The sequence below is a fragment of the Etheostoma spectabile genome, chromosome 12 (genome assembly GCF_008692095.1).
Source record: "Etheostoma spectabile isolate EspeVRDwgs_2016 chromosome 12, UIUC_Espe_1.0, whole genome shotgun sequence".
In the NCBI taxonomy this organism is placed as follows: domain Eukaryota; kingdom Metazoa; phylum Chordata; class Actinopteri; order Perciformes; family Percidae; genus Etheostoma; species Etheostoma spectabile.
This window is the reverse complement of record NC_045744.1, coordinates 22,107,074-22,121,107: the sequence shown is the minus strand read 5'-3', so window position 1 is coordinate 22,121,107 and position 14,034 is coordinate 22,107,074. Positions and strand designations below refer to the sequence as shown.

The window sequence follows — 14,034 nt, the reverse complement described above, 5'->3', positions numbered from 1 at the left end:
AAAATATAATTTATTCATTCCAACATATCCGTCCATCCATGTAAATATAATTGGCTGTAACAGTCAGCTATAACAATCACATTAACTCTGCATTCATAAATACATGATTCATATTATAATACATCATTCAGCATGGTTCTTAAACACACATTAACAAATTTAACATTTTCATATAGCACGTAGATCATTAACAACCATTCTGTCAGTAACACAGGACACACACACATATACACATATACATACATACATATTTAGAACCATCTCCCATGTATGTGTGAGAGAGAGTGAGTGTGTGTGTGTGTTTAACCTAGCTTAGCATAAAGACAGGAAGCAAAGAAACTGCTGGCATGCCATTTTGTTACTTCAAATGGGTTTTAGACCCCATTTAGATGGGTTTGCATTTTAACTGACCTACTTTTTATCGTTTACACACAATTAAGTTTACTTGAAATTTCTTTAAAGCTATAGTGTAATGGCTACAAAACTGTTGGCGCGTCCACATGATACAACCCTTCCGTGATCGCCCACAGCCCCCCACCTCTCCTCCACGCAGTTGCTAGTAGCCAAGGAGAAATCTTCTTAACATAGTTATGCTCACAAATACGAAGAGTTGTGTGGAGCTGTAACGGACGTTCAATAATATCAAAACGTTACACATTAAAGCTTTAAGCAACATTACTTTGACTTACTTACTCTTTCCATCAGTGATAGACCCCAAAAAACGGCTTCAGCACTTCCAAATCAAATTGTTAAATTTCATATTGATGTAACTGTAAATAATTGAATTTGATTTATGTAAACTATATCAAATTATTTGGGTTGTAAATCCAAACACAACTACGGCCGCTAAATCAATAACCTCACGGTGCCCTGTAGCCGGCTCACAGTAACTTAACTGCAACGGCTAAACTTAACTGTCATGTGAGCAGTCATCCCATGACCGAACCGCGGTTGCTGTAATTTCGTATTTCCTATGAAATGCGATGCATTGGTTTTCACATGTTATCATACATGAGAATGTGTTGGCTCTCTCATAGAAGACGTGTAAAGAGTGATAGATCTTTGTCAGTGAGTGCGTGGTTGTATGGTCTTAGCACACACACTCTCTCACGTTTAATGTACAGTCTATACTTAGGAAAGGGTTTTTTACTCTCTCGATGTTAATCTACAGTCTTGTAAAGCTTCACATATCTATATCTCAGCTTTGTGAGCAGGGCATGGAATTCACTTTTTTGGTCACCAGCCAACATGGCTAGTAGATTTTTAAAGATACCAGCCAGATTTTCCAGAAGCCAGATTTATGAATATATGAGCCACTTACGACCTGACCATTTAGAATTCAAAAGTTCTCATATTCTTCTCCTTTCCTTCTCTTTCATCTGTATTGTCCCCGTGTCTACAGAAGTCCTATTTTGCTCTTCTGGTTTCTTTTCTTTTTCCTAATTAACTTTACTACTTGATTTCAGCTCCTCTGGTTTGTTTCGCACCGTTCCATCAGTCTTCTCTGTTTCAGCGTAGCTTGTAATTGATACCGCACACGTTAGGCACGTATCCAACGGTTAAATGTAGGATTAGTTCAACAAGCAGTGTTGCAAGATAAAGATTACGTTTCCAAGACACACAAAACCACCCACATTTCTTGGTGGAAAACAGACCGATCTGGCAACACTTACATGTCGCATCGTTTCTGCAGCCTGCTGAATCCAACATTTTACTTCATTCATCACCAGCAGGGCCGGCCTGTGGCTTAGGCAGTATAGGCAAATGCTAAGGGCGCAAACCACCAGGGGCGCCCGGCCTGTGCTGTACCTGTAACGTAGGGTGACCAGACGTCCCCGGTTTCCGGGACAGTCCCTTATTTTGGCTACCTGTCCCCGGCTGGATCTGTCCCCGGAAATGTCCCCGGTTTTCACTGAAAGACCCGAAATTGGAATGAAAGAAAAACGTAGCCGATAATCGCACACCAACACACGCAGGCTCCAGACCGCCAGAGCCAGCGGTGCTCAGAGAGGTTTTAGAAAGCCGTATTTTACGATGCTAAAAAGCACTGATTATTTACATGGAGTCTGGTGCGTTTAGCGAACGCAATTTCGCGGACTTTTATGTTTTAAAAAGGATCTAAATCTTTAACGAAAGGTCGACCTCCTTAGAAATCCTTTCCATAATGTTGTCAGACACTTAGAACATTAATCTGAGTCTGTTAGCAGCTAAACAAGCACTTTTATGAACGTAAATACAAGCTGGACAATTATCCTATTAACTTACATTGCAGCGATCTCGTTTAATACTGCATCAATGTCAAAAGGAAATTGTCCTCAGTAGTTTTTATTGTATCTGATTCTCAATGAGCTGTTGCAGAAACAAGCCTTGAGCAGTAAAGCAAAGCTGTCAGATAAATGTAGTTCAGTAAACATTACAACATTATGAAATATTGAGACTTTCTATCTTGAAATATTAAGACTTTCTATCTTGAAATATTAGGACTATAAGGACTTTCTATCTTGAAATATTAGGACTATAAGGACTTTCTATCTTGAAATATAGACTTTCTATCTTGAAATATTAGGACCATTAGGACTTTATATTTTGAAATATTAAGACTTTCTATCTTTAAATATTAGGACTTTTTATCTTGAAGTATAAGGATGGATTTTTTATCTTGAAATATAAGGACTTTCTAGCTTGAAATATAAGGACTTTTTATCTTGAAATATTAGGACTTTTTATCTTGAAATATTTGGGCCTTTTTATCTTGAAATATTAGGATTTTCTATCTTGAGGTGGAGTGGAGTGGAGTAGGAACTAGCAGCAGGGGTGGGTCTAGGATGATACCTTGGGGGGGCTCAGCCCCTAATGAGAACAGTCTAGGTCTAGTGTCCCCGTTTTAAGTTTTACAAAAATAAAAACATTACGTGTTTTGGAGGTAAATACGCTTCTGAGCTGAAATGTCCCCGGATTTTGTCTGAGAAATCTGGTCACCTTACTATAACGTCACCTTAATTAAAAAACAAGCCCGACTTCTTTTACCTGCATCTAAATCTCATAATGTCAAAGCGTCCTAAACTGTCTGGTGCCCAGGGGAGGAAAAAAGAAAAGTAGAAGGAAAAACGTGACAAAGACAGAGGTAATGTTACAGTAAAGTTGATGATGATAATGATATTATTTTGCTGTTGCAGAACAATGATCGATAATAGCATTAGCCGTTAGCATGACATAGTTGGCTAATCAATAAATAGCGAGCGCTATCTGTTAGTTTTAACATCAGTTAACTGTACAGTGATGCAAGGGGGCGCCACCTAAAATCTTGCCTAGGGCACCAAATTGTTTAGGGCCGGGCCTGATCACCAGCCAAATTGGCTAGTAACTTTACAAGTTCATTTCTACCCGCATTTGGCAGGTTGGCAGGTGTCAATTTAAAGCCCTGTTTGTGGGTAAAAAGAGCTGCTGTCCAGAACCCAACTTCCCACATGGTAGAGGAGCTCGGGGTACCAGTGGACACCCTCCGTTTGGTACACACTGCTGAGCTCTTTCACCATCCCGACCAGGGACAAGAATGTGCGCCACAGTCGGACTGGCACAAAAACCCAATGTGCAAGGTCATGGTCCTCAACTACCGCATAGCAAGATGCCAAAACCCAGTCAACTATGATGGTTCCGTGAGATGTTACGGGTGCATAGGACCCTCGATATTTCTCCACATGAATTCTTGTCACTCTTGCAGGGATGAGATGGTCTGGACGGTCTTTCCCAACAACAAGAAGCCACTGACCTACTTTTACATTACTGGAGAACACGGCCCTAATGTCGCTGCTGTTGTTGTTGTTGCTCATAACAAAGACCAGGTGAGCTGCCGTCAGTGTAAGTCTGCAGCGTGGCTCTTCAGTCTCCAGGACGTGGAAATCTCTCATAATCTGCTTGTCCTGGTCCATAAACATTAGAAAGTCACTAGGAACAAGATGTCCTTGTTGGTCTGCAGCCAGCACCTTGTCTCCCACCTGGAGCTCCTTCAATGGTTTAGTCCTTCCATCTGACAAGATCACGATGGACGAACCAGGGAAGCAACCTCCAGACTTAGCTGCAACCGAGTTTTCTGCAAGAGTGGCAACAGTAACACACTAGAGTTGATGAATACATTTAGCAAGAACTATAAACATGTTGAATTAATGAGTGGGTTGAAAATCTGAGGTAAAAACCTAAAACAACCTTGTACAAAGAGCAGAGGGACACATGTATTGTGCAAATTAGAGATGTTCCGATACAGTTTTTTCCTTTCCGGTGCTGATACCTGAACGAGCATATCGGCCGATACCAAGTCCTGATCCAATACCATTGCGTAAAACTATTACATATGTATATATATATTTTACTGTGTTTTAAAGCTGTATACCATTAACCCTTTGTAATATGATTTATATTACTGCTGTAGGGCCTGGTACAGGTTAAACCCTACATAACATAAAACACAGAACTCGCCATTTGGCTAGACAACTTTTATTGTCTATTTAACAGTCAATGGAAAAAACGGTGATAGCCTAAATAAACTACTTTAAGGTTGATTATTTTCAGGGCTTCAAATTAGGTGGCATGGGATCAGAGCATAACTTGGCATAATCGCGGATACCACTATTTTAGGCCGTTTCAGAGGCCTTTACAACACAAATATCGGCAACTCTTGTGCAAACTGGGTTGCTGGTGCACAATATCAGACTGTCTCTCCTCAGAATCATTCATGGGCTGCTTCTCAAGTCTCCTATTAGATAGCTCCTCGCTCAAACCGGAAGTTATTTATGGCCCGAGAAGGGAGGATACACAAGAGCAGCCTTCCCGGCAGCCGTCAGTAAATTTCTAATAAGGGGAGAACTTCCACTTTCTGGAAACTTCCGGCTGGTTGCAGTTCCACTCTATTTCCATATGAGTCCGCCCACAGGCGATTGCGGAATGAATGGTGATCTATGGAGCTATACTCCTCAAAATCCTTGAATCTCAAGATATAATTTTTTGTCTAGTAATTTGAATTTTGCATTCAAAAGGGAGGCTAAGAAAATACACACTGCTAGGAGAGATTTTTTGTTTTTTAAAGTCGCTTTTTTGTTCTAAAATACCTTTTAAAATCTCTATGACATCATACACATCGTACGGCCAGAGATACTGCTTTACAATACGCTCTGTGTTACTTCTTTTTTTCTCTCGAGGCATCGATAACACCGCTGACAGATCAGGCTCTCCTTGTCAATACACATGGTAGAAAGAGGTTTGCTAATGGTTTAACGACCACGCCGAAATATTCACTCTGACATTCTGGTTCTGCTTTGGATGCCGTCAAGCGGGATCTCTGGACGTAATCAGTCCTTCAATTACCAATCAGCATTCATTAGCAGAATGCTAGCATGGTATAGACAACGACTGAACCTGTAAGAAATTTAAAAGGACATAAGTACTCGTTTATTCAACTGTCGACTTATAATCCTTGCAAGTGTCTTTGTAAGTCATGCTAATGGGACTGTGCGTATAGGGTTACATGTTATTTGGTCCACCCACCTGCTTTCACAGAGCAGTGGATGTGGGCTTTGGACTCATAGTATACCCAGTCGAAGCCCGCCTCCACAGCCAGCCTGGACAGCATGCCATACTTGCTCTTGTCCCGGTCTGAGGTGGTGATGTCCACCGCTCTGCCCTCATAGTGCAGAGACTCCTCCGAATGATGACCATCCTCATCCCAGCCCTCTGTGACTCGAAGCTTAACCCCGGGCCACTGATTCATGACTGAAATAGCCAAAGAGTTCAGTTTGTCCCTACACCTCTGAAAAGGAAAGAGACATTTCATGTTCAGATCATCGACATCCCAGATCTCATCTAACTTGGTGACAAGTTGTAATAAAGTTTCATGATCCATCAACTCTTTCACTGTAAACATAGGCTATTATTACTTTGGCACCATGCTGATTTGTGTGTATAATATTTGGTCATGGCTTTGATGTGGGCATTTAGTTTTGGTGTGTGGTCATTTTGTCTCCATCTTCTTTTTGAATGTTGGCACCCATGATATTGCACAGCCACAGGTCACCACTCTATGGATTTACGGAAGAGGATTAGGGCCACTGGTGAAAAATGTGTGTGAGTTCTGACTTTATTCTCAGAATTCTGACTTTATTGATTATGAGATTAAAGTCAGAATTCTAACTTTAATCTCAGAATTCAGAGAATAAACTCTGAGAATGAATTCGAAGAAAGAAGAAAGAAGAAACTCACATACATTTTTCACCAGTGGCCCTAATCCTCTTCCGTAATGGATTGGACTAACATTCACACTCAAAGACAACGTTGAGATGTCAGTTCCCTAAAAAAAAGAACTCTCGGGATTTCTCTTTCTCTCTCTCTCTCTCTCTCTCTCAATTAGAAGGTTGTATTTAGGGTATTTGGGGTGAAACCATATCCATCTTTTATCCTTTCTGTCGCATGTAAAGACAAGAGCAGCTAAGTTTACTTAAACCGGAATGTTGTCTCTGAAATGTCATGGCGACACTACAAATCTGAGAAATCTGCCGATTTGGACCTAGCTTCAAGGCATCCGCAAAATCCCATTACGCACACCCAGAAAGAGACAAACACACGCACGCACACCCGCACACTAATGTAAACTCTAGACACGCTGTACCCCAGACATCACGGATCACCGGCAAGAGACAGAGCGATGCGCTCTTGTGCCGCGTCACATCCAACATTCATTTTTCTATAACGACTAAACAAATGCCAAACAAAATCAAACAGACTGAAATATGTAGGCTCTTGTTACTTACTTGTGTCATGAGTCGGTCTGCGTTGGTGTTTTCCTCATCCTTAAAAATAATGTCGTGGTTGTAGCTGGGAGCCAGGTCCTTGAACCTGTCCGAGTTGCGCGTGATCTTGCCCTCGTACTTGCCGCTGGCCCCCAGGGTTTTCTCTGCCACGTTGGGGATGAACTGTTTCAGCGCAAGCGGTGTCAGCTTCTTGGGGTGCCTCCGCTTCCCGTGTCCCCTGCCTGGTCCGCAGCACGAGCCAACGGACGCCAGCAGCAGGCAGAGGGCCACTGACAGCGTCGCTCTCATCAGGACCATCTCTGACATCACGCTATCTCTCCCTCTTCAAATGGAGCAGGGCAGGTGCCATAACTACTATACTGTAGATCCGTCTGACTGACTGTCCATCTCTCTCTCTCCTCTCTCTCTCTGACACACACACACACACACACACACACACACACACACACACACACACACACACACACACACACACACACACACACACACACACACACACACTTCAAGTAACCTTTTATGACATTCTTAAGTATTGTTATTATTTAATGTGATCTTGACTGAATAGTCTTACTTGTAGTGTACTGTATGTACCTGCAAGGAAAACAAATAGTCACGCAAATGTGTTAATTCAGTTAAGGCTAGGCTACTAAACACAAGCCGTTGATGTTGTCACTGGCACGATTATGTGTTTATTTGTTATTTACATGGATGCAATAGACTGTAAACATTATTTTCCCCTTGGGAATTAATCAAGTATTCAGCATCTGTTTTAATATTAGTAGTCTGCTACTAATGTAATAATAAGTAGAACGTATATCTCCAGTTTGGGGCATGTTCATGTTTTTCTGTGAGTTGAAGGAAAAAAGGAAGAAAATAGGCTACAAGGAGGTCTCACAGTAGACTAATGCTGTTCTCAGAGGTTTTGAAAGGTTGAGATTTTACCTGACTACAGCCATATTCACTTAACGTTGAATCTGCAAAGTAACGAGTTACTCCCGTGGACAGACAAATATCAAAGCTGATCCTAAATATATAGCCTCATCCCACGGGATGGAGGTCTTGGGGAGAGAGTAGCCTACGATCTGTAATCATCAGCAATGGAAGTAATGGAAGTATTCAGATCCTTTACTTAAGTAAATGTACTAATACCACACTGTAGAAATACTCTGTTACAAGTAAAAGTCCTGCATGGAAACTGGAAACGATCAAGTATTTAATCGGCTAATCATTTCAGCTGTATTTAGGCCTGTATACTGTTGGGTAGTTTAATTTTTAGTAAAACATATGAATTAACCAAATGCTTTATATATGCAAAAATCTTAATTTGTAAAGTAACCAGTACCTTAAACTGTCAGAGGAATGTGGTGGAGTAAACAGTACTTGTATTTCTCTCTGAAATGTAGCAGAGTAGAAGGAGAAAGTGGCATGAAAAGAAAAGACTCAAGCAAAGTACAAGTACCTCAAATGTGTACTTAAGTGATTGAGTACATGTACTTAGTTACAATCCACCCACAAATTACACATTGTGGGTTTTAAAAGGCTGCTTTAATAATTTTTAGATACAATCTGTTTGTTGCCTAAAACCAGCTAAACCCATTATTTAGCTTGTTTAAGACATACATTATAAATGTAATAAATAGAATGTTTAAAACAGCATTTTCACACCATGACAGCGAGACCCTTGAACTGCTTCTTCACTTTTTATATTTACGCAAAGTCAGCTAGCCAAACCTTGACTCATCCAGCAGACTAGGGGCTTAATTAACACTCCACTTCACAAAAACTATACAGGCGTGTTTAACCCTTGTGTTGTCTTCCCGTCGACCGTGCAACATTTTGTTTTTCTGGGTCAAAATGTAAACATTTTAACATTTAAACCATTGATTTTATTGACATTAGTCACTTTTTTCAATGTTTATTATCACTTTTTTCCACGTTACATGTCACTCTCTGCGTTTTCCCCCACATCCCCACGTTCTTTTATATTAAAAAAAAGGAGAAAAAAAATTCAAATGCTTTTGAATAAAACACCTTAATTCATTTAAAATAGTGAACTGATCATTTAAAATAATGTAATGAAATATAATGTATCCTTTATTAGTCCCACAAGGGTAAATTACAATATACATTCTGTTATTACACACAGGCGTGAATTACACACACACACACACACACACACACACGCTCAGTACCTATACATGCACTAAATGGAGAGATGTCAGAGGGGGGGCTGCCCATGGAAAGACAGCACGAGCAGTTGGGGTTCTGTGCCTTGCTCAAGAGCCCCTTGCCAGTGCCCAGGAACTTCTTTAGCTACCAGTCCACAACCATATTTTAGTCCGTATGTGGACTTAAACCACGACCCTCCGGTTCCCAACCCAACCCCCTACGGACTGAGCTACTGCCACCCCCTGATCTTTGAAAGAAACCCAAATTTATAGAAACCTTTTGAAAACCGGTCAGAGGACAATAGGAAGGTTAATTATGTGATTAAGTATTTCAATAAAAAACCTGAAAGACATTTTTTCCTTCAATCAACGTGTCCTTTTCCTTCCTTTGAAACAATCAATAACTCCTTCTGTCAGGCCTCGACTTTCTGATGAACAGTACCACTGGCTAGTGTCTCTCTGTTGCTGTATTAAACTGCAGTCTAAATCAATTAACAAATTAACAAGAACAGAAGCTCTAGGCACAAACTGTTAAAAATGTTGGAATTAGCATTTCTTACAATCCTGATCCTCAAACTATGTTAAGAGTCTTACGTGGGGAATCAGGCTGGTCGGTGTTTTTAAGTACCAACAGTCCCTTTGGGGCCCTCCCTCTGTACGGATACGTAGAAACACATGGGACACAGGTCACTGGAGAGGAACTGAGGAATTAAGCCCTATTTAGTGTTGGGAAGTGTGTGAAACCTTGTTGTGGTCTTATTCTTCATTAGTATAAAAGTACTGGAAGGGTCTTCCCACATTAACATTTTAAAAAGTAACTTTTGTGTATTAATGTTTGTTACTGGGCACCACAATAATTGATTCTTTTTCTACAAGTTGTTACCATATTATGGTGTAAGTATGGTTCATTTTTATTCTATAAAAGACAAAATCTAATTGTGATAAAACCTATAGGTCTCTACTGAAGACCAGATTTCATTACTTACAGTACAGTCTGGTCTAGTCTTACCCTGCATGAGTCAAGTAAGAAGGTATTCATCCACTACAGACATAAAGTACATGTTTAGCACTATAAATTTAATCCGTTATTTGAATCATCAAAAGGTTAAAAATGATTTGTATGACATTTACGTTCAAGCTAACTTAGCTGCCCTTGTCTCCACTTGGGACAGACAAGTTAAAGATGGATATGACTTAACCCAGTGGTGTTGTCTACGGGATACGCAGGTATACGCAGTATAACCCATTTAAAAATACCCAATGACACGCAACAACATGCTTTCATTGTAGTTTTGATATATGTTGAATTGTAATCTGTGTTTTAGTGTTTTTTCTTCACATAGGCTAAATAAAAAGTATTTCCACCGGAAATTGGTGCATAAAAGTGTATCCGAATGAAGTCGTTGACGCTCAAAACTTCCCTGTCTTTCTTATTTTGTCCACAAGACAAACTTTTGTAAATACACCTTTTAAAACCTGAACTGCAACAACAAGGAAGAGAGGGAAAGGTAGATTCTGGGTGAGTCAGTTTAACACAGCACAAACCCCTCTATAATATGAAAATACATACTCGGACGCCCGGATAGCTCATTGGTAGAGCGGGCGCCCATATTTAGAGGTTTACTCCTCAACACAGCAGTCCCGGGTTTGACTCCGACTTGCGGCCCCTGCATGTCATTCTTCCTTCTCTCTCCCCTTTCATGTCTTCAGCGGTCCCGTAAAAATAAAGGCCAAGAAGTTGCCAAAAAAATTATATGAAAAAAAAAAAAAAAAAGACATACTCTCATCCAGGCAAGTTTCATTCTCACGTTGAACACAAACAAGACAGGCGGATTAACATCATCGGCTAGGTTAACCTTCAGCAGCTGTGCTTTGTTGAGCCGAGGTTAGCGTTAGCCGTCTATAGCAGGGGTCTTCAACGTTTTCCAGGCCAAGGACCCCCGAACTGATGGCAAGATGGAGCGGGGACCCCCTAATTATATATATTGTATAAAATTGTGTTATATCAAACTGGTCCTATAGTGCCATGTGTAAATGTACCTTGTTATTGTGCATTCAATACTAAGATACTCAAATAATACACAGGTTCATATATTCATGTTTTTATTTTAAACATGGGCGATGCACAGTGAGTAGGGTGGACATTTCAATTAGTGGAAAAAATTGCAGGGGGGGGGGGGGAATATAAAAAAAAGTCTAAGCAACCAAAACTTTCGCGACCCCCATGCAGTACCTCCGCGGACCCCCTAGGGGTCGCGGACCCCCTGTTGAAGACCCCTGGTCTATAGTAATGTTAACAAAGGGCATGATTTACACGTTGTTCAGCCAATGAATGCAACCCAAACAAAAAAACTAAAATGCTGTTGGTCTGAGACAGGACACTAATGTGTTAGAACACTATTTACGTGGCGTGTAACTTAAACCTGCAGGGATCAGAAAGACCTGCTGTGCAAGGGGGGGGGAGACAACAACAAGGAAACTGCTTAACATTTCTGACCTGCTAATAAGGGTTGGGGACAGTGTGGAATTTTGTACTTTGCCATGGATGAAGGCGTCTAAAAAAAAACATTCAGGAAGTATTCAGACTGCCTGCCTGGAATTCTCTTTTGCGATGCAATGGTGCATTGTGCATATTATTCATCTTTAAAGTGAAAACAATGATAGGTTTTTAGTGAGTGTGAACTTCTGCAGACCTTTATGTGATCACATCCTATCTATATCTGTTCCTGTTTTTGTTTTTTTTACGTTACACTTTCCATACTTCCACCCTCGCCCATATTCCGTTTGGTATTAACCTGCCATCTACAGTATATCTGGACATGTTATATGGATGTGAACGTCTGGTCACAGGCCTTTACGTTTACCTGGTATTAATTGTCCTTGAAGCTATGGTTTCATATGGGCAACAAAAGATGAATGTCATCTCTCAGTTGAATTCTCACACACTACAGGACACTGACAATATCATTTCAACAACACTGGAAATAACACGTTTGAAACTTGTTTGATGCCTCACTACGCATGGGTGATATGGAGAAAATCAAATATCACAATATTGTTGACCAAATACCTCGATATCATATCGCAACAATATTGTAGTGTTGAATTACACAATGAGATTTTTCCTCAAGTATCATCATCATCAGTAATAGGGATATAATGACTAAGTGGGTAAAGGCAAATATATAAGAACAGTTACAACGGTCTGGTAAGTTCAGAAAATGACATCACTTTACTGTAATGCAGCCTTTCAAACCAGGAAAAGACAACACTAAAGCCATATTACAATATCCAAAATCTAAGACGATATCTAGTCTTACGATAGATACGATATTGATACATTGCCCAGCTCTATGTCTCACACTAAATTGACAGAATGGAGTAGTAGTTTCTGAAGGAGCACTGGATTCATTTTCTCTTCTCTTGGTCGGTGAATGAAGTCAAAGAGTGTAATCTGCCAGACACACAGGAAGACCAGTTGATCCATAAAAAAAATAATTTGTTATTTTTAAATGACTTTGGGAATAACGCACAAGAGCACATTTGTAGTAGTATCGTATTTGAAGGCCATTAGTGAAAATGGGGAGAGTTGTCAGTTACGCGAGCACATCTACGCTTAACACAGACACCGCACTGACCCTAGATCAGTGGGTTATTAATAGTAAATGTGATTAGACAGGTCAAAGCCTCAACTTGGGGAATAACAATATTCCTGGGATATTCTGTCTGACTATTTCAGTTTCCGCTCATATTATACCCTGAACAATATTACAATAGTTTATGGTTATGCAAATGCAGAGCCAAGATTGCACTATTATTTAGAAATGCTACTTAAACCCAAGGCAAAAGCTCAGGTTTGCTGAGCTTGATTTACACAGAGAAACAGTAGTTTCTGTCTTTACACAACATATTTTTGCTGTATACAAGAGTATTGAGACAAACCGCACTAGTTGGAATGAAATTAGTCATGCACACGTTGTGTTGTGTCACAAGCCAAACTTTTACCCAATCAGTACGTATGACCAACAATAACAGCACAAAGCTGCTGGATGTCAACATAACTTGATTAACTTCTTTTTAAGTTTTAGGTGCGTGGGTCATGCTAAATTGTAAGCATTGGCCGCTGGTCTGATGTACGTGATCTTGGAGTAGGGGAATTCAGGTCTCCTGAACAGTCCCTCACCCAGGACCAGTGGGAACAACATGAGGCTCCAACACTGGACTGGCAAAAGAGGATTTTGTGGGAAATATCTACGGGAATTAGTGGCAAATCTAGCCACTAATGACATTTCTTTCTATTTCCTAATCTTTCCTCTAGCCACCATTCAAAGGATCAGGGCAGCACAAATAGCTTGAACCTCATCACCTCTCACATCAACATCAGCTGCAACAACTCAACAACAAAGATCCCAATGACTGGTCTGCTTAATTACAATATCCCTGTCTCTTTTAGATATACAATATTATTAATAAACTGACATTTTGGAATGTTGTCCTACCTATAGTATGACAAGATCTGTGTCATTTCTGTGAGCCTACATGAATAAATGAATGAATGGTTTATTTCGAACAACAGAAGAAAAAAAAATATTACACAAAAGTAGTATATATGAAAAAATAAATAAACAAATACATACATACATACATACATACATACATACATACATACATACTCTTGTTCGAAAAAAGGGAGGAGGAAGCAAAATGTTTTATAGGTCTTACCCTTTCTAAAATGTCCATACTTTTACATCCTTAAATTACAAAAACAACCCTTATAAAAGTGTTTACAATCTATTGTTTCTCAATATTCAATCATACAACTCTATAACAGAAAACATGGTCAAAATCCAAAAAACATTTGCCGATTAATCAATCAGTTGGTTAAGCTACTATTCCATCATTTACTTAATTAAATAATCTATTTATGTACCAGCCTTAAACTACCGTCTATCCAGTATATTTGTCAAGCACAAATCAATTGTAAATAGAGCATATTTTTTCCCAGGATGGTAGCTTAGCCATCAATATATAGAAAAAAAAAACAACCCTTTTCCATGTTTGATATTCCT

At 39.9% G+C, this 14,034-nt stretch overlaps 1 protein-coding gene across 1 annotated transcript; it reads right to left on the bottom strand.

The window, feature by feature from the left end:
• Positions 1 to 3,351: 3,351 nt before the first annotated feature.
• Positions 3,352 to 7,204, bottom strand: LOC116699652 (tiggy-winkle hedgehog protein). The gene is made up of 3 exons (XM_032532353.1): positions 6,798 to 7,204; positions 5,539 to 5,800; positions 3,352 to 4,090 (listed from the first exon to the last, which is right to left on the bottom strand). The coding sequence occupies exons 1-3, from the start codon at positions 7,101 to 7,103 to the stop codon at positions 3,414 to 3,416; spliced, it is 1,245 nt and encodes a 414-aa protein (XP_032388244.1). The 5' UTR covers positions 7,104 to 7,204; the 3' UTR covers positions 3,352 to 3,413.
• Between the last annotated feature and the right edge of the window lie 6,830 nt (positions 7,205 to 14,034).